This window comes from Rana temporaria, chromosome 11 (genome assembly GCF_905171775.1).
Source record: "Rana temporaria chromosome 11, aRanTem1.1, whole genome shotgun sequence".
Taxonomy (NCBI): domain Eukaryota; kingdom Metazoa; phylum Chordata; class Amphibia; order Anura; family Ranidae; genus Rana; species Rana temporaria.
The window spans coordinates 157,113,111-157,137,800 of NC_053499.1; the positions used below are offsets into that span (position 1 = coordinate 157,113,111).

The 24,690-nt window shown below is 49.1% G+C and overlaps 1 protein-coding gene across 1 annotated transcript in view; it reads left to right on the top strand.

Annotated features, from left to right (window-relative positions):
• The first annotated feature begins 1,313 nt into the window (after positions 1–1,313).
• Positions 1,314–24,690, top strand: part of LONP2 (lon peptidase 2, peroxisomal) — a 133,062-nt gene continuing 109,685 nt past the window's right edge. Inside the window, exons 1-6 of the mRNA XM_040329509.1 lie at positions 1,314–1,619; positions 3,665–3,899; positions 6,588–6,719; positions 7,783–7,905; positions 11,387–11,562; positions 11,649–11,743. Coding sequence (XP_040185443.1) covers positions 1,387–1,619; positions 3,665–3,899; positions 6,588–6,719; positions 7,783–7,905; positions 11,387–11,562; positions 11,649–11,743 — 994 coding nt within the window. The 5' untranslated portion in view covers positions 1,314–1,386. The remainder of the gene's footprint in view (positions 1,620–3,664; positions 3,900–6,587; positions 6,720–7,782; positions 7,906–11,386; positions 11,563–11,648; positions 11,744–24,690) is intronic.

Genomic DNA, 24,690 nt, shown 5'->3' on the forward strand with positions numbered 1-24,690 from the left:
CGGTCGTAGGAAGTCAAAATTCAGGCGTATCTTGTACTGTGAATTAGGCGCATAGATACGACGGCGCATCCGTGGACTTACGCGGTGTATCATTAGATACGTCGGCGTAAGTCTTTGTGAATCCGGGCCCTTATGTTTTCTATAGGCGATTGTCAGGTCTACCCCAATGCAGGTGATCAGACATTATAGCTAGCTACTGTGTTTTTCACCTATTGTAGCCCCCTTTTCCTAAAAGCAGAGGTCCACCCAATTTTTTTTTTTAAAAGCCAGCAGCTACAAATACTGCAGCTGCTGACTTTAAATAAATGGACACTTACCTGTCCAGCGCGCCCTCGATGTCCGCAATCACTCGTCTCTCGGCTGCCCCCACCGCCATCCTCGGTGAGGGAATCAGGAAGTTATACCCTATATACACCTCAATATATCCTATATACACCTTATTATATCCTATTATACACCTCAATATATCCTATATACACCTCAATATATCCTATATACACCTCAATATATCCTATATACACCTCATTATATCCTATATACACCTCAATATATCCTATATACACCTCATTATATCCTATATACACCTCAATATATCCTATATACACCTCATGATATCCTATTATACACCTCAATATATCCTATATACACCTCAATATATCCTATACACCTCATTATATCCTATATACACCTCATTATATCCTATATACTCCTCAATATATCCTATATACACCTCAATATATCCTATATACACCTCATTATATCCTATATACACCTCAATATACTGTATCCTATATACTCCTCATTTTATCCTAAATACACCTCATTATATCCTATATACTCCTCAATATATCCTATATACACCTCAATATATCCTATATACACCTCATTATATCCTATATACACCTCAATATACTGTATCCTATATACTCCTCATTTTATCCTAAATACACCTCATTATATCCTATATACTTCTCATTATATCCTATATACTCCTCATTATATCCTATATACACCTCATTATATCCTATATACTCCTCATTAAATCCTATATACACCTCATTATAGCCTATATACACCTCAATATATCCTATATACTCCTCATTATATCATATATATACACATCAATATATCCTATATTCTCCTCGTTATATCCTATATACACCTAAATACATCATATATATACACCTCAATATATAGGATATATAGTATATCAGGATATCATGAGGTGATTTCTGGAGGCGAATTCTCAGTTGTAATACTCACAGTTGGCCAGTAGATGGCGGCGGTTCCCTCAGGTGATTTGTCTCCGGTCGCTTTCCGTAGTCTGGTTGCTCTTTGCCCGGTCGGGGCTGTCAGTGAGCTCGGTGGGTCGGTCGGTGATCGGTCATGGCCTCTAGCGGCTCTATCCAGATCCCCCGGCGGCTGCCGCTTCTCCTGACCCATGACGGGGTGCTCCTGCCCGGCTCCAGTATGCGGGTGAGTGTGGACTCTCCCGGGAACATGGATCTGGTGCGGAACCGGCTGCTGAGAGGAACCTCCCTGAAGAGCACGATCATCGGTGTGATCCCCAACACCCGGGACCCGACTACTGACACTGAGGAGCGCCCCGTCCTACACAGGTCAGTGTCACCTGTGATGTGTCACTTCTTCTGGTGCCCCCCCCCCCCCGTGACGTGCCTAAACCCTTCTGGTGCCCCCGTTGATGTGCTGGTCCCTTGTGGTGCCCCGGGTAACGTGCCCATCCTTTGTGGTGACGTGCCCGTCCCTTCTGGTGCCCCCGGTGACGTGCCCGTCCCTTCAGGTGCCCCCGGTGACGTGCCCGTCCCTTCAGGTGCCCCCGGTGACGTGCCCGTCCCTTCAGGTGCCCCCGGTGACGTGCCCGTCCCTTCAGGTGCCCCCGGTGACGTGCCCGTCCCTTCAGGTGTCCCCGGTGACGTGCCCGTCCCTTCAGGTGTCCCCGGTGACGTGCCCGTCCCTTCAGGTGCCCCCGGTGACGTGCCCGTCCCTTCAGGTGCCCCCCGTCGACGTGCCCGTCTCTTCTGGTGCCCCCCATCGACGTGCCCGTCCCTTCTGGTGCCCCCGTCGACGTGCCTGTCCCTTCTGGTGCCCGTCCCTTTTCTTGCCCCCGTTGATGTGCTGGTCCCTTATGGTGTCCCCGTCTCTTCTGGTGCCCCCGTTGATGTGCCGGTCCCTTCTGGTGCCCGAGGTAACGTGCCCGTCCCTTCTGGTGCCCCCGGTGACGTGCCCCTCCCTTCAGGTGCCCCCCGTCGACGTGCCCGTCCCTTCAGGTGCCTCCCGTCGACGTGCCCGTCCCTTCTGGTGCCCGTCCCTTCTGGTTCCCCCCCCGTTGACGTGCCCGTCCCTTCAGGTGCCCCCCGTCGACGTGCCCGTCCCTTCAGGTGCCCCCCGTCGACGTGCCCGTCCCTTCAGGTGCCCCCCGTCGACGTGCCCGTCCCTTCAGGTGCCTCCCGTCGACGTGCCCGCCCCTTCAGGTGCCTCCTGTTGACGTGCCCGTCCCTTCTGGTGCCCGTCCCTTCTGGTTCCCCCCCTGTCGACGTGCCCGTCCCTTCTGGTTCCCCCCCTGTCGACGTGCCCCTCCCTTCTGGTACCCCCCGTCGACGTGCCTGTCCCTTCTGGTGCCCCCGTCGACGTGCCCGTCCCTTCTGGTGCCCCCGTCGACGTGCCCGTCCCTTCTGGTGCCCCCGTCGACGTGCCTGTCCCTTCTGGTGCCCCCGTCGACGTGCCCGTCCCTTCTGGTGCCCCCCGTTGACGTGCCCGTCCCTTCTGGTGCCCCCCGTCGACGTGCCCGTCCCTTCTGGTGCCCCCCGTCGACGTGCCCGTCCCTTCTGGTGCCCCCCGTCGACGTGCCCGTCCCTTCTGGTGCCCCCCGTCGACGTGCCCGTCCCTTCTGGTGCCCCCCGTCGACGTGCCCGTCCCTTCTGGTGCCCCCCGTCGACGTGCCCGTCCCTTCTGGTGCCCCCCGTCGACGTGCCCGTCCCTTCTGGTGCCCCCCGTCGACGTGCCCGTCCCTTCTGGTGCCCCCCGTCGACGTGCCCGTCCCTTCTGGTGCCCCCCGTCGACGTGCCCGTCCCTTCTGGTGCCCCCCGTCGACGTGCCCGTCCCTTCTGGTGCCCCCCGTCGACGTGCCTGTCCCTTCTGGTGCCCGTCCCTTTTCTTGCCCCCGGTGATGTGCTGGTCCCTTATGGTGCCCCCGGTGACGTGCCCCTCCCTTCAGGTGTCCCCGGTGATGTGCCCCTCCCTTCAGGTGCCCCCGGTGCCCGTTTCTTCAGGTGCCCCCGGTGCCCGTTTCTTCAGGTGCCCCCGGTGCCCGTTTCTTCAGGTGCCCCTGGTGCCCGTTTCTTCAGGTGCCCCCGGTGCCCGTCTCTTCAGGTGCCCCCGGTGACGCGCCCGTCCCTTCAGGTGCCCCCGGTGACGCGCCCGTCCCTTCTGGTGCCCCCGGTGACGCGCCCGTCCCTTCTGGTGCCCCCGGTGACGCGCCCGTCCCTTCTGGTGCCCCCGGTGACGCGCCCGTCCCTTCTGGTGCCCCCGGTGACACACCCGTCCCTTCTTTTACACAATGCAAAGGATTAACCCTTTAAAGTGACGTTCCACCTAAAAATGAAACTTCCACGGCTCTAACTATATCTCTTGTGCTTCCTGGCAGGATCGGAACAGCGGCGATAGCCGTGCAAGTTGTTGGCAGTAACTGGCCCAAACCGCACTACACCCTATTGGTCACCGGCCTGTGCCGATTTCAGATCGCGGAGATTGTGAAAACCCAACCCTATCCAGTCGCTGAGGTGGAGCAACTCGATCGCTTGGAGGCCTTGAGCACTAAAGAGGAGTTTAAAGAGGCCTTGGGGGATCTGTCCGAACAGTTCTACAAGTATTCTGTTCAGGTTCGTTATCACTACACACATCTTTCTTTAACCACTTCCCGCCCGCCGCACGCCGATATACGTCGCCTGATTGAAGAGGGACATCTCTGTTATGGCAGCAGCAGCTAGCTACCATGACCCAGATATCCTCGTCTTCAGGCGGTGGTCCGGTTTACAATAATGGTGGTCTCTGCGCCGGATTCGCTACGAGATCACCGTTTTGTGACAAAATAAATACGATTTTTTTTTTTTTTTTTTTTAAAGCGCCCTTTCCCGGCGAGCTCGCGCGTAGAAGCGAACGCATATCAAAAAAATGGTTTTCAAACCACACATGTGAGGTATCGCCGCAATCGTTGGAGCGAGAGAAGAGCAATAATTCTAGCCATAGATCTCCTCTGTAACTGAAAACATGCAACCTGTAGAATTTTTTAACCGTCGCCTATGGAGATTTTAAAGGGTAAAAGTATGGTGCCATTCCACGAATGGGGGCGCAATTTTGAAGCGTGACATGTTGGGTGTTAATTTACTTGGCGTAACATCATCTTTCACAATATAAAAAAAAATGGGCTAACTTTACTGTTGCTATATTTTTTTAATTCAATATGTAGAAGAATACATATCTAAACTTTTTTTTTTTTTGGGACAGCTTTTTTTCCTTTTTGATAATAAAAAATCAGGACATATCCATTACCATTTACCACCAAATGAAAGCCCAATTTGTCCTGAAAAAGAACACGGTATAATACACCTGAATGCACAAAGTCGTTGTGGTGATTTGTACAGTTTTTACTAACAAATGTCAAAAGTTGCAAAATTGTGCGTAGGCATTAAAGTGATACTAAAGTCTGTTTTTTTGTTAAAAATGATTTGTTATATTTACCTGTCCTATGTGGTTTTGCACAGAGCGGCCCCCGATCCTTCTCAGGGACTTCTTCAGTGCTCCTGGCCCCTCCCTCCATTTGAGTTCCCCCATAACAAGAAGCTTGCTATGGGGACACCCGAGCCGGGTAGCAGCTCCCTGTGTCTATTCAGACACGGAGCCATGGCCTGGCCCCACCCCCCTCTCTTTCCTCATTGGCTCACTGACTTTGATGGCAGCGGGACCCAATGGCTCTTCGCGGCGGTCTCAACCAATGAGGAGGGGGAGTCCCGGGCAGACGAGTCTCTTGTGCAACATCGCTGGATAGAGATGGGGCTCAGGTAAGTATTAGGGGGGCTGCTGCACACAGAAGGCTTTTTATCTTAATGCATAGAATGTATTATACCAGGGTTTGAAAAATTTGCTTGGAATCTAGGAGCCAGCTAAAAAAGTTAGGAGCCAGAAAACGCGCCCCGTCCCGCCAAGCTCACGCGCAGAAGCGAGCAGCGCCCGCATATGTAAACGGTATTTAAACCACACATGTGAGGTATCGCCGCGATTGGTAGAGCGAGAGCCCTAGACCTCCTCTGTAACTCAAAACATGCAACCTGTAGATTTTTTTAACCGTCGCCTATGGATATTTTAAAGGGTAAAAGTTTGTCGCCATTCCACGAGCGGACGCAATTTTGAAGCGTGACATGTTGGGTATCAATTTTCCTCGGCATAACTTTATCTTTCACAATGTAACAAAAAATTGGGCTAACTTTACTGTTGTCTTATTTTTTTAATTTAAAAAAGTGTATTTTTCCCCCCCAAAAAAGTGCGCTTGTAAGACCGCTGCGCAAATGCGGCGTGACAGAAAGTATTGCAACAACCGCCATTTTATTCTCTAGGGTGTTAGAATAAAATATATAGGCCCGTATTCAGATAGGAGTTACGACGGCGTATCTCCGGATACGCCGTCGTAACTTTCAGTGTGCGGGGTCGTATCTATGCGACTGATTCATAGAATCAGTTACGCATAGATTTCCCTAAGATCCGACCGGCGTAAGTCTCTTAGACCGTCGTATCTTAGGCTGCATATTTACGCTGGCCGCTAGGTGACGCTTCCGTCGATTTACGCGAGGAATATGCAAATTAGGTAGATACGCGGATTCAGAAACATACGTCCGCCCGGCGCATTTTTTTTACGTCGTTTACGTTAGTCTTTTTCCGGCGTAAAGTTACCCCTGCTATATGAGGGGTATCCTATGTTAAGTATGGACGTCGGGCCAGCGTCGTATTTTCCGTCGATTACGTAGTTTGCGTAAGTCGTTCGCGAATAGGGCTGGGCGTAATTTACGTTCACGTCTAAAGCATTGGCTTTTTGCGGTTAATTTGGAGCATGCGCACTGGGATGCGTTCACGGACGGCGCATGCGCCGTTCGTAAAAAACGTCAAATACGTGGGGTCACATGTAATTTAAATAAAACACGCCCACATCATCCACGTTTAAATTAGGCGGGCTTACGCCGGACCAAATACGCTACGCCGCCTTAACTTAGGGCGCAAGTTCTTTCTGAATACGGAACTTGCGCCCTAATTTACGGCGGCGTAACGTATCTGAGATACGTTACGCCCGCCGATAGATACACCATTGTATCTGAATCCGGGCCATAATGTTTGGGGGTTCTAATTAGAGGAAAGGAGATGGCAGTGAAAAACACATTAGAACTGCTGTTTTACTTGTAATGCCAACGGCCACCACAAGATGGCGCCAGATCACAGAAGGAAGCTTAGGCCTGCAGAAGGCCGCAATTACTGGCTAACGCATGAGCGTGTTATAATTTGATTCTATTTTTTTTATTAAGCTGGTGGACATGTTGGATAATTCAGTGCCGGCAGTTGCCAAGCTGAAGAAACTTTTGGATAATCTTCCTCGGGAGCTTTTACCGGACATCCTGATATCAATCATTCGGACAACCAATGAGGAGAAGCTTCAGGTGAGGACACAAAAAAAAACGGTTAACTGTAAAAGATTGTATAGAAAGGAAAACGTTCACAGATCGGTGGCACGCTTCAAATCTGAACGCCAAGCGCACGCATAAATACATGGATGAAATGCATACATTGGAGCCGTTTTACCTTCCACAAGGTTTATATTTCTGTCCATCCAGTTTTGAGATTTACACAGCTGTGACACACAACACAACTCTGACAGGAATGGGGACCCGATTTTATTTATTTTTTCGGCCGATATGTATTCTTCTACCTATTTTTGGTAAAAAAAAATTGCAATAAGCGTTTATCGATTGGTTTGCGCAAAATTTATAGCGTTTACAAAATAGGAGATGGTTTTATTGCATTTTTATGATTTTTTTTTTTTACTACTAATGGGGGCGATCAGCGTTTTTTTTTTTTTTCGTGACCGCGACATTATGGCGGACACATCGGACACTTTTGACACATTTTTGGGACCATTGTCATTTTCACAGCGGAAAGTGCTATAAAAATGCACTGATTACTGTGAAAGCGGCAGTGAAGGGGTTAACCACTAGGAGGTGCTGTGGGGGTCAAGTGTGACCTCATGTGTGTTTCTGACTGTAGGGGGGCGGGGCTGGACGTGTGACGTCAGTGATCGTCCCCTATATCAGGGAACAGACGATCACTGACATTGCCACAGAGAAGAACAGGGTGGGTGTTTAAACTCGGCTCTCTCCATTCTTCAGCTCCTGTGACCCCTGGGGCCGCGGTCACGGAACTTCGGACCGGGTCGCGAGCGCGCAGCCGGCGGCGCGCTCACGGCCCACGGCTGGGCTCTTAAAGAGGATGTATATATACTTCCATTTGCCCAGCCGTGCCATTCTGTAGATGTATATAGTCGTGCGGCGGTCCTTAAGTGGTTAAAAATGTGTGCATATATCTATATCATAATGTGGTTTTATTATTATACAGCATATCGTTTTACTTAGCATTGTTTCTTATGGCTCCACTGCCAACTGTATTCTTTCCCTGTTTTGGTTTTATCACAGAATTTTCACAACCCATTTCTTCCCTTTTGATCAGATTCTTGATGCTGTTGGGTTAGAAGAGCGATTTAAGGTGACCATCCCACTCTTGCTGAGACAGATTGAAGGGCTGAAGCTGCTCAACAAAACCAGAAACCCCAAAATGGATGAAGACAAAAGGGTATGTAACTATGGATTTTTATTTTTTACTCTTTACATTTGGACCACTTTTATAGCCACCTTTAAAGGAGCTGTAAAGGTACAATTTTTTTCCCCCTAAATATCTTCCTTTACCTTGGTGCAGTCCTCCTTCACTTACCTCATCCTTCCATTTTGCTTTTAAATGTCCTTATTTCTTCTGAGAAATCCTCACTTCCTGTTCTTCTGTCTGTAACTCCACACAGTAATGCAAGGCTTTCTCCCTGGTGTGGAGTGTCGTGCTCGCCCCCTCCCTTGGACTACAGGAGAGTCAGGATGCTCTCTACATTGCAGAGAAAGGAGCTGTGTTAGTGGGCGTCCTGACTCTCCTGTAGTCCAAGGGAGGGGGCGAGCACGACACTCCACACCAGGGAGTAAGGATGAGCTCCGGCGTGTTCACACAGTCCATGTGCAGAGCCCACCAGGAAGTCGGCACAGTAAGGGAGACATTTCCCGATCTCGGCAGCCGAGCATCGGGAAATGTCTCCCTGCCTGTGATTATTGCAGCGCGGTGCCGACTTTCTGGTGGGCTCTGCACATGGACTGTGCGAACACCCCGGAGCTCATCCTTACCAGGGAGAAAGCCTCGCATTACTGTGTGGATGATGGGACACAGCGTCTCCTCACAGGGATGTAGTCCCAAGGGAGGGGGCGAGCATGCTGACTAACCCCCAGCCAGAACGGCTCGGATGATGGAGGCAAGCTTACTGAGGAGGAACAGGAAGTGAGAAATTCAGACAAAGGGAAAAAAAAAACATTTAGAAGGGAAATGGAAGGAAAAGGTAAGTGACCCAACAATGCACAAGCTTAGAGGAACCTATTTAGAAAATAAAAAACAAACCTTTACAACCCCTTTAATGACACAGAGAGCAGCAGAAGCTGCGAGATCGCTTCTATTGTGCACAACGCAGCTCCTCTTCACATGTCCTGCCTTCTTCTGGCCTTGGCGGGCCCCTTACAGTTATATCGGCTGTACCCCCCTGATGGCGGCCCTGCACCCTTAGAATGTGTCTCCTAGGTATTCTGGGCGAGGAACAGTGGCAGAGGTACCAGCGAACCTTGCTATCGCACTTAAATGGATACAACCCAGCAGTGTTCATTTTGGCAGCAAATTTCGATTCAGTTTTAGTCTTAGGACTGAAATGGCATTTTAGTTTTAGTCCCATTTTAGTCTTCTGCAATTTGTTTTTATTTTAGTCGCCAAAATCTCCAGGACACTATGTGTGTGTGCTTTGTTTTTTTTATATATATTTTGAACATGTGACCAGCAGCAGATGACTAGAAGCTTCTCTTACTTATGTTTGCCTGCAGACAGGCTGGGAGAGATCTGGGTCATGTGGCAGCTGGATATTGATTAGAGAGAAAGTACTTGGATGTTTGTTCGTTTTAAAAAAAAAAATAATAATTGCAGTGCCATTATCCATATACAGAAAGAGAAGGGACAATGCAAGGCTGCATTCACACCTGAGCGTTTTTCAGCTTGTAAAACGCCCAACAAGCAAAATCCCATTAAATTCAATGGCACCTGTTCACATCTGAGCGTTTTCTCACCTGAAGCTCAAAAAAGTACAGGCGCTTCTTTTTGGGCAGATTACAGGCGTTTTTTGTTTTTTGTTTTCTACTTTTTACTTTGGAGACCTTTTGTCTAGTGCAAAGAGGATTTGCCTTTTCGTAAATAACCCCCACTGTGTCATTAGGGCTACATTCACACCTGAGCGTTTCATTTTCAGGCAGAAAGTCGCATGTTTTTACTGCGATTTTGCACCGAAGTGCAGTCGCTGTAGATGTGAGGGGGACGTGCAAGAAAAAAAAAAAAAAAAAAAAAAACATTTTTGCTTGCATGTGATCGGATGATAAAATCAGCAGAGCTTCCCCTCATTTCAGAGCTTCCCCTCAGATCTACAGCGACTGCACTTACAAGTGCACTTGTAGTGCGGAGTGGATTTCCCTTTAGTAAATCAACCCCAGTGTGTGTTTTTAGTATAGCTTTAACTGCTTGCCGACCAGCCGCCACAGTTTTACGGCGGCAGGTCGGCTGTGCTGGGCGAGAGCACGTAGCTATACGTCACCTCGCCCAGCAGCCAATAGGGGCGCGCGCGCGCCCCCCGCTCGTCCCTGACTCCCGAGCGCGTGCCCGGTGGGCGCGATCGCCGCCGGGCACCCGCGATTGCTCGTTACAGAGCGAGGACCGGGAGCTGTGTGTGTAAACACACAGCTCCCGGTCCTGTCAGGGGAAGAAATGCTGATCTTCCGTTCATACAATGTATGAACAGCGATCAGTCATTTCCCCATGTCAGTCCCACCCACCCCTACAGTTAGAACACACCCAGGGAACATACTTAACCGCTTCCCCGCCCCCTAGTTTAAACCCCTTCCATGCCAGTGGCATTTTTATAGTAATCAATGCATTTTTATAGCACTGATTGCTATAAAAATGCCAATGGTCCCAAAAACGTGTCCAAAGTGTCCGAAGTGTCCGCCATAAGGTCACAGTACCGAAAAAAAAATCGCTGATCGCCGCCATTACTAGTAAAAAAAAAAATATTAATAAAAATGCCATAAAAATACCCCCTATTTTGTAAACTCTATAACTTTTGCGCAAACCAATCGATAAACGCTTATTGCGATTTTTTTTTTTACCAAAAATAGGTAGAAGAATACGTATCGTCCTAAACTGAGGGGAAAAAAAAGTTTTTTTTATATATTTTTGGGGGATATTTATTATAGCAAAAATTGTCGCTCTATTTTTGTTTATAGCGCAAAAAATAAAAACCGCAGAGATGATCAAATACCACCAAAAGAAAGCTCTATTTGTGGGGAAAAAAGGACGCCAATTTTGTTTGGGAGCCGCGTCGCACAACCGTGCAATTGTCAGTTAATGCGACGCAGTGCCGAATCGCAAAAAGTGCTCTGGTCTTTGACCAGCAATATGGTCTGGGGGTTAAGTGGTTAAAGTGGACTTCTGATTTTTGGGACCCCCTCTCCTCCGGTGTCACATTTGGCACCTTTCAGGGGAGAGCAGGGAGCAGATTCCTGTATAATACAGGTATTTGCTCCCAGTTCCAGGCATAGGACACCGAGCCACCTGCGGCTATCTACGCCATGTCTGGCACCTCCTTATTCCCCCCCCCCCCCCGCTGTCTTCTGGGAGACACACATGTCCCAGAAGACAGCAGGGACCAGTGGGATCGCGCAACGAGACTCGCGCATGCGGAGTAGGGAACCATGGAAGTGAAGATTTACCGAAGATGGCGGCGGCAGCACCCGAGAGCCGTGGAATAGATCGGCTTCGGGGCGCCGACATCGCTGGACCCTGGGACAGGTAAGTGTCCATATATTAAAAGTCGGCAGCTGCAGTATTTGTAGCTGCTGACTTAAAAAAAACTCTGCTTTTTGTTTTTTGTGGGGATGAGGGATGATTTATAAAACTTTCCTAAACACTGACCCGCCTCCATGTTCTCTAGGTGGTAGCCATTCGCCCTCTGAAGAAGCTAGGCGGGATCTCGGGTAAAGGCTTCTCCCTGGAAAATGCAGATGACGACGACGACGATGCAGATGACATCATCATGTTGGAAAAAAAGGTGAAGTCCTGTAACATGCCGGAGCAAGCGCTGAAGGTCTGCACAAAAGAAATGAAAAGGTAGGACACTATAGGGACTTTCCATTTGGAACACCACACCACTCATTACAGTGTATTATATTTTTATGTATTCTCCCCCCCCCCAGGCTGAAGAAGATGCCACAGTCCATGCCCGAGTATGCCTTAACCAGGAACTACCTTGAACTGATGTCTGAGCTGCCCTGGAGCAAAAGCACCCGAGGTAGGTTCTGGAGAAAAGCCTGCCAGGAGACCGTTTTTACCCCATTACATGAAATACAAGAACTAACCCCTTCATGGCAGGATGACCAGGTTTTTTTTTTTTTTTAACCACTTCCATACAGAACATTTTCACCCCCTTCCTGCCCAGACCAATTTTTAGTTTTCAGCGCTGTCGCACTTTGAATGACGATTGCGCGGTCGTGCGAAGTGGCTCCCAAACAAAATCGACGCCCTTTTTTTCCCCACAAATAGAGCTTTCTTTTGGTGGTATTTGATCACCTCTGCGGTTTTTATTTTTTGCGCTATAAACAAAATTTTGGATCTTTAGATCCGCGTAATCTATGTGATTTATGATCCGCCGGCGCAATTTTGCGAGGCTAGTGCAGTATTCACAAAGCACTTACCTCCAAACTTGCGCCGGCGGATCGTAACTCCCCCGGCGGAATTCAAATTCCGCGGCTAGGGGGAGTGTACAATTTAAATCAGGCGCGTCCCCGCACGATTTAAGAGCGGGCGAAATTTCCCAGTGCGCATGCTCCAAATGACGTCGCTAGGATGTCATTGTTTTCGGCGTTAATGTAAATTACGGCCATCCGTCCCTCCATGTTGCACAAAATATTTCCGTCCACCCCGGCATCCTGTTGGCGATGTTCCGCTGCTGTGGGGACTTATCTACATGTCTGGTGGGATTGTGAGAGGATCCGCCCCTTCTGGACTCAGGTATTTGAATGTTACAACAAAGTCTACGATAAATCACTGGTTCCCTCACCTAAAATTGCTCTTCTCTCTATCCTGCCTGGTTCTGTTAAATCGCAGAGGCGGAGCCTCCTCCGTTTTTTCATGTCTTCAGCAAGACAGCTCATACCTTCCTACTGGAAGTCGACCGCAACTCCTCCATTGTCACGCTGGGTCTCTATTATGAACGATACCATGAGAATGGAGGAGATGCTGGCTCTTGACAACGACACTTTTGATAAGTATACAATGCTATGGCTCGTCTGGCTCCACTTCTCTTCCTCTGACACCCTGGCGAACATGTTGTCCACCCAACCATGATCACCCCTGACTGCCTACGTCTGTGTCACCCCCTTAAGATAAACTAGGTCCCCCCTCCCACCTTATTCACATTGTTTCTCCCATTTGCCCCCTCAGCAACTCTCACACTCCCCCATGATCCCCCTCTGGTTTTCTTTCCTCTCTCCTCCTTTCCTTATATTCTCTCTCTTTCTTCTCTCCTTCCCCCTTCCTCTCCGCCCTCTCTTGCCCCTGATTCTTCACCCCCCCCCCCCCCCCCCTATTTTTTTTTTTTTTTTTTATTTTTTTTTATTTTTTTTTGTTTTTGTTTTTTTTCGGCCTTGGTTCTTTTTTGTCCTATGTGTCATTTTTTTCTGTTGATTTTATTGTTTCCTTCCTGGAGACTCTGGTTACAATGTTGTCACATACCAAGAGGCCATTTTGGCCGCTCACAATTTTTTGTTTCGGGTTCTTGTCATAATTGTTCCTGTTGAGTTATATGCTGGTGGGAGTCCTGCTGTGGGCGATAGCCATTGGGCTGACTCTCCACCACTACGTATTCATGACTGTACCCTGACTGTGACACCTTATGCTGTTCATGTATAACTTGTTAAAATTCTAATAAACATATTTTCAACTCTAAATTACGGCCATCCGTATTCGCGACCGACTTACGCAAACGACGTAAAAATGTAAAACTCGGCGCGGGAACGACGGCCATACTTAACATTAGCTACCCCTCATATAGCGGGGGTAACGATCCGCCGGAAAAAGCCGAACGCAAACGACGTAAAAAAAAACGGCGGGCGTTCGTTTCTGAATCGGCGTATCTCCTCATTTGCATATTCGTCGCGAGTAAAACACGAAACGCCACCTAGCGGACAGCGGAAGGTTGCAGCCTAAGATCCGACGGTGTAAGTCACTTACACCTGTCGGATCTAAGGGAGATCTATGCGTGACTGATTCTTATGAATCAGTCACATAGATCCGACCGTCGGATCTCAGCGATACGACGGCGGATCAGGAGATCTACGCCGTCGTATCTCTTTCTGAATCTCCCCCACTATCTTTTACTTTTTGATTTAATAAATATCATAATTTTAAAAAAAACTTTTTTTATTCCTCAGTTTAAAACAGGGGTCTCCGAACTTTTCACACAAAGGGCCAGTCTACTGTCCTTCGGACTTTGGGAGGGCCGGATTGTGGCCAGCAGGGGTAGAAAATGTCCCGAGCCCAGCATCAGTGAGAATAAATATGGCCTCAGGGTTGGTGGTCAGTAGGAGGAGTAGTATCCCATCATTGGTATCAGTGGAAAACATAGTGCCCCATTGCTGGTGTCAGTGGGAGCAATAGTGCCGCAAGGGCCAGATAAAGGCTAGCAAAGGGCCACATCTGGCCCTCGGGCCTGCAGTTTGGAGACCCCTGGTTTAGAGGATTTACCATATTCGCAATAAGCGTATTTGATCGGTTTGCGCAAAAGTTCTAGCATCTACAAAAAAGGGAATATAATTATGGCATTTTTATTTATTTAATTTTTTTTACTAGTAATGGTGGCGATCTGCTTTTTTTTTTTTGACCGTGACATTGCGGCAGGCATATCGGACACTTTTGATACATTTTTGGGACCATTCACATTTACACAGCGATTAGTGCTATAAAACTGCATGGATTACTGTGTAAATGTGACTGGCAGGGAAGGGGTGTTATTAGGGTTGTCCCGATACCACTTTTTTAGGAGCGAGTACAAGTACGATACTTTTTTTTTCAAGTACTCGCCGATACCGAATACCGATACTTTTTTTTTAAATGTGTCCCCACATATGCAGCCATGTCCCCCACATATGCAGCCATGTCTCCCCATACCTAGATGCCGCCGCCTAGTTAATCAGCGTGCGGGGAACATTACAGCTTTCATTTAAATAGCTGTGTGTTCCCCGCCGCGCCGCGTATAGACACTCCCCCTTACTCGGGATTGGACTGCACTTTGATAGACAGATCACCCGTCCAATCCCGAGCAAGGGGGAGTGTCTATACGCGGCACGGCGGGGGAACAGACAGCTATTCAAATGAAAGCTGTAATGTTCCCCACACGCTGAATAACTAGGCGGCGGCGTTGCGGTATGCGGGGGCATTGCGGCGACGGCGGCGCGGGGGGGGTAGTATCGGATCTGGCATCGGGGGCATTTGCGGGAGTACAAGTATTTTTTTGCGATATGGCACTGCGTCACTTTAACTGACAATTGTGCGGTCGTGCGACGTTGTACCCAAACAAAATTATGTTTTTATCTTTTGTGAAGAATTCTAGAACTATAAATGAAATATAATAAGAATTAAACTATAATAAAATGTAATGAACAGAGCACCACAAATGTCCCAACAACAAATAAAAGATACTTATCAAATGTTGTTAGACAAGCGCTGGAGGCCGCAGAATAAAGAGTGCGACGCGTATCACCTTACTATCGCACAAGGCATATTAAAAGCAATGATGTGAAGTAAAATAAAGTTTTTTTTAATATTGTTTTTTGACGAAAGACGCAGATATACGAGTTTAATATAAGCCAGAAACGTGCTTGTGTTTTATATTCGGAACAAATGGAAGTTTATGTAGAGCAAAAACATTTTATTTATCTTGGCGTAGATTAGAGAAGGGTTAAAGCTCAAGTTTATGCTGCTTTTTTTTTTTTTTTGCGTTCTCTGTTTTTACCTTTCCTCCCTCATTAAAGGATAAGTTCACCTTTGGAACATGTTACACATGCACCCGCTGTCACACTTTGAAAGCAGTGCGGCCAATGCGAGGCTCCACCCACAAGGCCGCGTCATTCATTCACAGTTGCCTGCGAATTAACCGCTGGCTGTCTGCCCCATAGCAGTTCTACTGCTACAGCCGCGCCGTGCCGCATCACGTGTATATGTATGTGTGTATTTATATATTTTTTTATATACCGTATTTATCGGGGTATACCGCGCGCCAGCGTATAACGCGCACCCCAAGCTTAGAAAGGTGGTTTAAGGAAAAAAAAGAAAACTTACATTTTTGCCCTGCGTCCATCGGCGTCCTTGTTCGTCGTCCGTCTGCGTCCTTGCGCGGTGTCCGTCCAACCTTGTGGGTGTCCGTCTGCGGCTTCCTTGCGCGGGGTCCGTCCAGCCTTGTGGGTGTCCGTCTGCGGCTTTGGAGGTGTCCGTCTGCGGCCTCCATCCAGGTGTCCGTCTCCATCCAGCGTGTCCGTCTGCGAGTACATCCGCACCTTGCCCGGGGTTGCAGCGGTGTTTGTTTTTGGATTTGGCGCAGAGAGGAGCCGGATTTCCTGTGTGTTCGGCTCCTCTCGGCTTGTCTCGGCGTCTCTCGGCTCCTCTCGCGTGGCTGCGGGCGGAGCCAAGCGTGGCCGAGCCTAGCCGAGTGCGCAGTACCTTTTACACTTAAAAGAACTGTCCATAAAGCAGGGGTCGTCTTATACGCCGGGTCAGCTGCTCGGATGCCTGCTGGATGTGCGGTAATTTTTTTGACAGTGTAAAAAATAATAAGTAAAATATAAGAAAAAATAAATAAAAAGGTAAAGCGCCCCGTCCCGCACTGCTCGCGCGCAGAAGCATACACAAGGTCGCGCCCGCATATGTAAATGGTGTTCAAACCACACATGTGAGATATCGCTGCGATCGTTAGAGCGAGAGCAATAATTCTAGCCTCTGTAACTCAAAACTGGTAACCTGTTGACATTTTTAAGCTTCACCTATGCTGATTTTTAAGTGCCGAAGTTTGTCGCCATTTCACAAGCGGGCGCAATTTTGAAGCGTGACATGTTGGGTATAAATTTACTCAGCATAACGTTATCTTTCACAAGATAAAAGAAATTGGGCTGACTTTTCTTACTTTTTTCTTACTTTTTTTTAAATAAAAAAATTCCCCAAAAAATGCGTTTGTAAGACCGCTGTACAAATACGTTGTGACATAAAGTATTGAAACGAACGCCATTTTATTCTCTAGGGTGTCTGTAAAAAAAATATATGTAAAGTTTTGGAGGTTCTAAGTAATTTTCTAGCAAAAAAATAACTGATTTGAACTTGTAAACACCAATAGGTAGATTCAGGTAGGGGCGCGCTAATTTGCGGCGGCGTAGCCTAGCGTGTTTACACTACAGGAGGCAAGTACATGATTCTCAAAGCACTTGCCTCCTTACTTAGGGCGGCTTAGTGTAAACGCGGCGGGCGTAAGAGCGCCTAATTCAAATGGGTTGGAGGGGGGGCGTGTTTAATGGTAATGAGACTTGACCTCACGTTTTTTGTTTTTTTGGCTACTGCGCATGCGCCGGGTGCCTACATTTCCCAGTGCGCATTGCGGCTAAGTACGCCATACGGGCCTACTGATTTCGACGTGGCCGTAAACGACGTAACTCCCGATTCGCGGACGACTTATGCAAACGACGTAAAAAATTTTAACCTCACGGCGGGAACAGCGGCCATACTTTAACATTGTTATTCCACCTCATAGGTGGAATAACTTTAGGCCACCTAAGGCCTTACGGAAACGGTGTAAATCGACTGCGGCGGCCGGGCGTACGTTCGTGAATCGGCGTACAAACTCATTTACATAATCTACGCCGACCGCAATGGAAGCGCCACCTAGCGGGCCATCCGAAAAATTGCAATCTAAGATAGGACGGCGCAAGCCGTCCTATCTTAGATATGTTTAAGCGTATCTCTGTTTGAGCATACATTTAAACATAAGTCGGCGTAGATTCTGAGTTAGGCCGGCTTATCTACTGATAAGTCGGCCTAACTCTTACTGAATCTACCTATAAGTGTAAAAAAAATAGGCCCGATCCTTAAGTGGTTAAAGCGGAGTTCCACATAAAAAGTGAACCTCCGCTTTTCTGATTCCCCCCCCCCCCCCCCTCCGGTGTCACATTTGGCACCTTTTCAGGGGGGTGCAGATACCTGTATAATACAGGTATTTGCACCCACTTCCGGGAATAGACTCCCCCTTCCCTTCACTGGTCCCAGGAGACAGCGGGGATCAGTGAGGACGCGCCGCTCGCGCATGCGCAGTAAGGAACAGGGCAGCGAAGACGCAAGGCTTCACTTCCTGATTCCCCCACCAGAGGATGGCGGCGGGGGGGCAGCCGAGAGACGAGCTTTTGCTCGGCCTCGGCTGCCGACATCGCAGGCGCGCTGGACAGGATTTTTTAGAAAGAAAAAAAATTCAGGTGGACCTCCGCTTTTAAAGTAACGCAGTGCCGTATCGCAAAAAATGGCCTGGTCATGAAGAGGGGTAAACCTTCCGGAGCTGAAGTGGTTGAACGTACCTAAAAAAAAAAAAGCTTTCCAGCGCTGCACTGTCACCGATACAGGCGCTCCCATCTTCACCCGGTCTTTCTTCTGCCTGTGGAGTGGCCGGAGCCGCGATGATGTCACTTCCGCGCATTGAATGCGGGAGCCGCTATTTACGGCACAGGATTCTAAAGGAACGGCAACTCGGGTGACCATTCCTTCAGTGCGCATTCGCCGATGATGTCATTGGAAGGGTATACAGTACATTTCTTCTAAATGGCGCACGTTTAGGAGATATATTTACAGTACCTATAGGTAAGTCTTATTATAGGGCTACCTATAGGTCAAAGTCAGAGATTGCAGTTTACTTCCACTTTTAATGTGCTTTTTAACCACTTGCCGCCCGCCAATGACAGATTGACGGCGGCAAAGTGGTAGTAGAATCCTGACTGGACGTCATATGACGTCCTCAGGATTCTGAGCCGCTGCGCGCCCCCGGGGGCGCGCATCGCGGCGATCGTTGTTGCAGGGTGTCAGTCTGACACCCCGCAACACCGATCTCGGTAAAGAGTCTCTCACGGAGACTCTTTACCACGTGATCAGCCGTGTCCAACCACGGCTGATCACGATGTAAACAGGAAGAGCCGTTGATGGCTCTTCCTCAATCGCGAGTATAGGAGAGCCGATCGGTGGCTCTCCTGACCGGGGGGGGGGGGGGGGTTGCGCTGATTGTTTATCAGCGCAGCCCCCCCTCGGATTGCCACACTGGACCACCAGGGAAGCCCACCCTGGACCAGGGAAGGGCAAAAAAAAAAGTATAAAAAAAAAAAAGCATAAAAAAAAAAGCCAATTAGTGCCCACATGGGTAAATCAGTGCCGCCCCACAGTGTCCATCAGTGCCACCCCACAGTGTCCATCAGTGCCACCCCACAGTGTCCATCAGTGCCACCCCACAGTGTCCATCAGTGCCACCCCACAGTGCCCATCCATGCCCAGTGCCCACCTATCAGTGCCCATCTGTGCCACCCATAAGTATCCATCTGTGCCGCCCGTGAGTGCCCATCTGTGCCGCCCATGAGTGCCGCCTATGTGTGCCCAACAGTGCCGCCTATGTGTGCCCATCAGTGCCGCATACCAGCACCGCCAATCGGTGCCACCTCATCTGCGCCCGTCAGTATTACCTCATCGATGTCCATCAGTGCCATCTCATTGGTGCCCATCAGTGCCGCCATATCAGTGCCCGTAATTGAAAGAGAAAACTTACTTACAAAAAAAATTACAGAAAAAAATAAAAACGTAATTTTTTTTCAAAATTTTCAGTCTTTCTTTAGTTGTTGCGCAAAAAAAAAAATCGCAGAGGTGGTCAAATACCACCAAAAGAAAGCTCTATTTGTGGGGAAAAAAGGACGCCAATTTTGTTTGGGTACAGTGTAGCATGACCACGCAATTGCCATTTAAAGTGCGACAGTGCTGAAAGCTGAAAATTGGCTTGGGCGGGAAGGTGCGTAAGTGCCCTGTAGGGAAGTGGTTAACAGGTATTTTAGCGCATTTTGTATGTAGTTTTTTTACAGTCTCAGACTTGGCAGCTGGAGGACTTTTGTTTGAGTCAGTAATGCTTTCCAAGGACTCCCTTTGTTCCTGTGAACAGAGCTATCTAGCTACAGTATTCTGTATTTTCTGTTTATTCATTACATACACACATTTGTAGTCCTCGGCTCCACTACCTGCAGATGTTTTCTGTATGACGGATCGGCTCCTTGTGTCTGCTGGAGGGGTGGGGGGGGGGGGGGGTGATCGGATCTCCATCAGTTTTAGGAGTTCATTGCCTTTTCGCTCCCGTCTGTGTTTTTACAGTCTGTTCCCCATGAAAATGATTTTACTTTCAAAACTTTCCGCCCTGCTATCTTATGTCGGCTATCGCAGCAGCTGTTGTTTCAGGAATGCGGCCAACTCTGGCAGTACCGTAACACAGCGTGAACCCTGGACTGAGACATTGTCTGCTTCCCATGGGAAACTCTGCGGAGCTGCACGCGCTTAGCTAGAGGGCAAAAATATAATACGCAAATGAGCGGCGCAACACTGTTCCCGTGATATGAAGCATGATATTGTCCACTAAACTTGGCAATATCCACTGAAAAACACAAAGCCCTTTAAAACCTTTAGAACGCTTTTTCTATCCAGTGACCCCCAACGGTGGGTCACGGTTGGTCCCAGTGATCCCCCCTCCCCCCACAATGATGTGTCGCAGTTGCTCCCAGCAATGTGATGACGTCAATAGCCCCATCTCTACACATCTTATTGACTTCTTCAGGAATGTGGGTCTACACTGACCCAACGGTGGGTCGCAGTTGCTGCCAGTGACCCCCAACGATGGGTTGCAGTTGCTGCCAGTAACCCACAACGATGGGTCGCAGTTGCTGCCAGTAACCCACAACGATGGGTCGCAGTTGCTGCCAGTGACCCCCAACGATGGGCCGCAGTTGCTGCCAGTGACCCCCCCAACGGTGGGTCGCAGTGGCTCCGAGTGAACCCAGCAATGGGTCGCAGTTGGTGCCAGTGACCCCCAACAGTGGGTCGCAGTAGCTCCGAGTGAATTCAACAATGGGTTGCAGTTGCTCCCAGCAATGTGATGACGTCCATGGCACCATCTCTACACATCTTATTGACTTCTTCAGGAATGTGGGTCTACACTGACCCCCAACGACAGGTCGCAGTTGCTGCCAGTGACCCCCAACGATGGGTTGCAGTTGCTGCCAGTAACCCACAACGATGGGTCGCAGTTGCTGCCAGTAACCCACAACGATGGGTCGCAGTTGCTGCCAGTGACCCCCAACGATGGGCCGCAGTTGCTGCCAGTGACCCCCCCAACGGTGGGTCGCAGTGGCTGCCAGTGACCCCCCCCAACGGTGGGTCGCAGTGGCTGCCAGTGACCCCCCCCAACGGTGGGTCGCAGTGGCTGCCAGTGACCCCCCCCAACGGTGGGTCGCAGTGGCTGCCAGTGACCCCCCCCAACGGTGGGTCGCAGTGGCTGCCAGTGACCCCCCCCAACGGTGGGTCGCAGTGGCTGCCAGTGACCCCCCCCCAACGGTGGGTCGCAGTGGCTGCCAGTGACCCCCCCCAACGGTGGGTTGCAGTGGCTCCGAGTGAACCCAGCAATGGGTCGCAGTTGGTGCCAGTGACCCCCAACAGTGGGTCGCAGTAGCTCCGAGTGAATTCAACAATGGGTTGCAGTTGCTCCCAGCAATGTGATGACGTCCATGGCACCATCTCTACACATCTTATTGACTTCTTCAGGAATATGGGTCTACACTGACCCCCAACGACAGGTCGCAGTTGCTTCCAGTGACCCCCCCCCCCCCAGATGGGGCATTTTTTTTTTACTGCTGGGGCATGGAAGTTTTTGGTAGAATTTACCAAGACTCAAAGGTTGAGAACCCCCCAGGCCTAGATCAGTTTTTTTTTTTTTTAACCGGGGTGCTGTGAGTACAGGATCCAATTTGCCCCAGATCAGCGTCATAAATTGCCATGATGTAGGCGGGCCGGCCGCCAGCACCATAACAACCAAGTGACGCCCAAGAGCCAGGACACATGTCATCACTTATTGCTTTGGTGACGGTGGCCACCTCGCCCTCACCATGGTAATGTAAGACTCTGATCCAGGGCAGGCAGCAGGTAGAGTTGCCCTCTGCATTCAAGAGAAGGCAGAATTCCACCTCCTTCAGGCCTGCTTCACCACCTACCCTCTGCTGGAGCCAAAAGGTATGTATGATTGGGGGCTCTGATGTTATAGGGAGACTCGTATATAGGAAGGGGTCTCTGATATGATAGGAAGAATAAATATATATATATAGAGAGAGAGAGAGAGAGAGAGAGAGAGAGAGAGAGAGAGAGAGAGAGAGAGAGAGAGAGAGAGAGAGAGAGAGAGAGAGAGAGAGAGAGAGAGAGAGAGAGAGAGAGAGAGAGAGAGAGAGAGAGAGAGAGAGAGAGAGAGAAGGGGTCTCTGGTGTCATGGTGGCTCTTATGTGTAGTGGGACCTCTAATGTCATGGAGGCTCTTATGTATAGGGGACACGCTGATGTCATGGGGCCCTCTTATGTATAGGGGACACCCTGATGTCATGGAGGCTCTTATTTATAGGGGACACTGATGTCATGGAGGCTCTTATGTGTAGTGGGACCTCTGATCCATGGTGAGCTCTTATGTATAGGGGACACTGACGTCATGGGGCCCTCTTATGTATAGGGGACACGCTGATGTCATGGTGAGCTCTGATGTATAGGGGACACTTTAATGTCACTGGGGCTCTTTTGTATAGGGGACACTCTGTCATTGGGGCTTTTATGTATAGGGGGGCCCTCTTTTGTATAGGGGCCCTGTGATGTCATGGGACACTCTTATGTGTAGTGGGGCCTGTGTTGTCATGAGTGCTCTTTTGTATAGGGGACACTCTGATGACATGGGGGGGGGGGCTCTTATGTATAGGGGCTCTTATGTGTAGTGGGGCCCTCTGATGTCATGGTGAGCTCTGATGTATAGGGGACACTGATGTCATGGGGCCATCTTATGTATAGGGGACCCTCTAATGTCATGGGGGCTCTGATGTATAGGGGACACTCTGTCATTGGGGCTTTTATGTATAGGGGGGCCCTCTTTTGTATAGGGGCCCTGTGATGTCGTGGGACACTCTTATGTGTAGTGGGGCCCTCTGATGTCACGGGAAGCCATTATGTGTAATGGGTAGGGGGAGCTCTGATGTCTTGGGTGGCCATTGATGTCATGGTGGCTCTTTTGTATAGAGGGCTCTTATGTATAGGAGAGACCTCTGATGTAAGGGGGGGGGGGGGGGGACTTGTAACGTGATGTGCATGGTCCCAGGCTCAGGCTTCCCATTGATAAGTAGTAGTTACAATTTTAAGACATTTTATTTTGGCGTGCCTCCTAGATTTTGAATGTTTTTAAAGGGTGTCATGACTGAAAATAGATTGAGAAATGCGGGTCTGGATAGATATTTGTTGTATTAGAAGAGCTTTGTGATAAAACTGAGCATGTTGGGTTTTTACTTACAGCCTATCACAGAAATCTGCCCTAATAATATAACCTGTAGTAATATATTTTAACCAGCAGATGGCGGCAGAGGGCCATCTCAGTGCTTCTCTTACATAACCTGTTTACACTCTGCACAGACCCGCCACTATTTAGGTTCTCATGGTTTTAGTTACACATTGTTCTCGTGGGCTTTCCTTTTATTTATGTTTTGCTTTTGGGTTAAACTGTTTTTATTTTCTTTCCAAAGTGGTTGATGACTTGTTCAGTACAAGCCGCATGTAAAACAGCATGCCGGTCTGTCAATAGCCTATAAATAATAATCTATTGACACGCTTCAGACAGGAATTCACCATGTCATTTCACATCTCTCAGCCATGCAGCTCGCGCCGCGAACTTTAAGAGACAACAGCTGGCCGATGCATAATACCTATGACAGAGGGGACTGGCGGAATGTTTTCTGCTGCTGCTGCAGAATTGTTAGCCTGGGGTCATGGAGAGTGGACTTGGCTGGCCTGCTGTACTGCAGTTGCTGTGGGGTGGGTGGGTGGGGGAGCGACAACTCCCAGCATGCACTGGAATGTGTGTGCCTTTATGCCACCATGCCAAGTGACCTGTGGCTTTCCAAGGGGTTGTAGTGCTTTCAAATTGCCACCGCACATTAGAGCAGCACGATTTTTTGCGGAGAGAATCACGTTCTCGATTCTCCCTGCCCGCGATCTCCCCGCGGGATGACCCACGATTCTTCTGTTTCACAGCCGGTTCCACGTAACCAGCGTGGAACGCAAATGGCGCCGATTTCGGAACCGACGTCAGCAGCCTGCGCCGCTGGATGGATGCCTGGGCTTCTCTTGCAGATCTGTACAACTGTAGTGTGTATCCATGCGCCACCCAGTGGTTGCCGGCGGTACTGCTTCTGATGTATTAATCTTTCTCACAGTTCTGTACATCTGTGTGTATCCATGCGCCACCCAATGGTTGCTGGCGGTACTGCTTCTGATGTATAAAAAAGAGACCAGTGATATGTCTATAATGTTACAGACCATATAACTCCTATGAAAAAATCAGAATCAACGTTTTATTCTGCTTTGTTCATAGGAGTTCTATGGTCTTTAACATTATAGACATATCACTGGGGTTGCTTACATCTAAATGCCTTCGTGGAAAGTTATGCATGCCCTTTGACCTCTGGTCTTTGAGGAACTACACATCCCAGCATGCTCTATATAGCGGCTGCAAACATCTAGTTTTCCTCACAGCCAGAGGGCGGCAGGTTTCCCAGGCTGTCATAACAGTCAGCAGTCAATGATCTGACTTTCATGCAGGATATTGTCCTTCCTGTTTCCATAAACCATCATGAAACTTGGATTATAACCAGAGTACTTGTGATTTTATTTTCTAAGACCTTTTGTTCTGCAGCCGATGAAAATAAGAGGCGCGGAAAGTCCCAGGGTGGGCCGAAAACTTTCCCATCCAGAACTGATTGTATGGGAAATGGCACCCATAGGTGGGCCGTTGTTGGGCACAGGGAGTGGGGAGAGATCTGCCCGTCGTTGTCATACACTAAAGCCTCGTACACACGATCGGATTATCCCATGTGTTTGATGGGGGGAATCAAGCGAA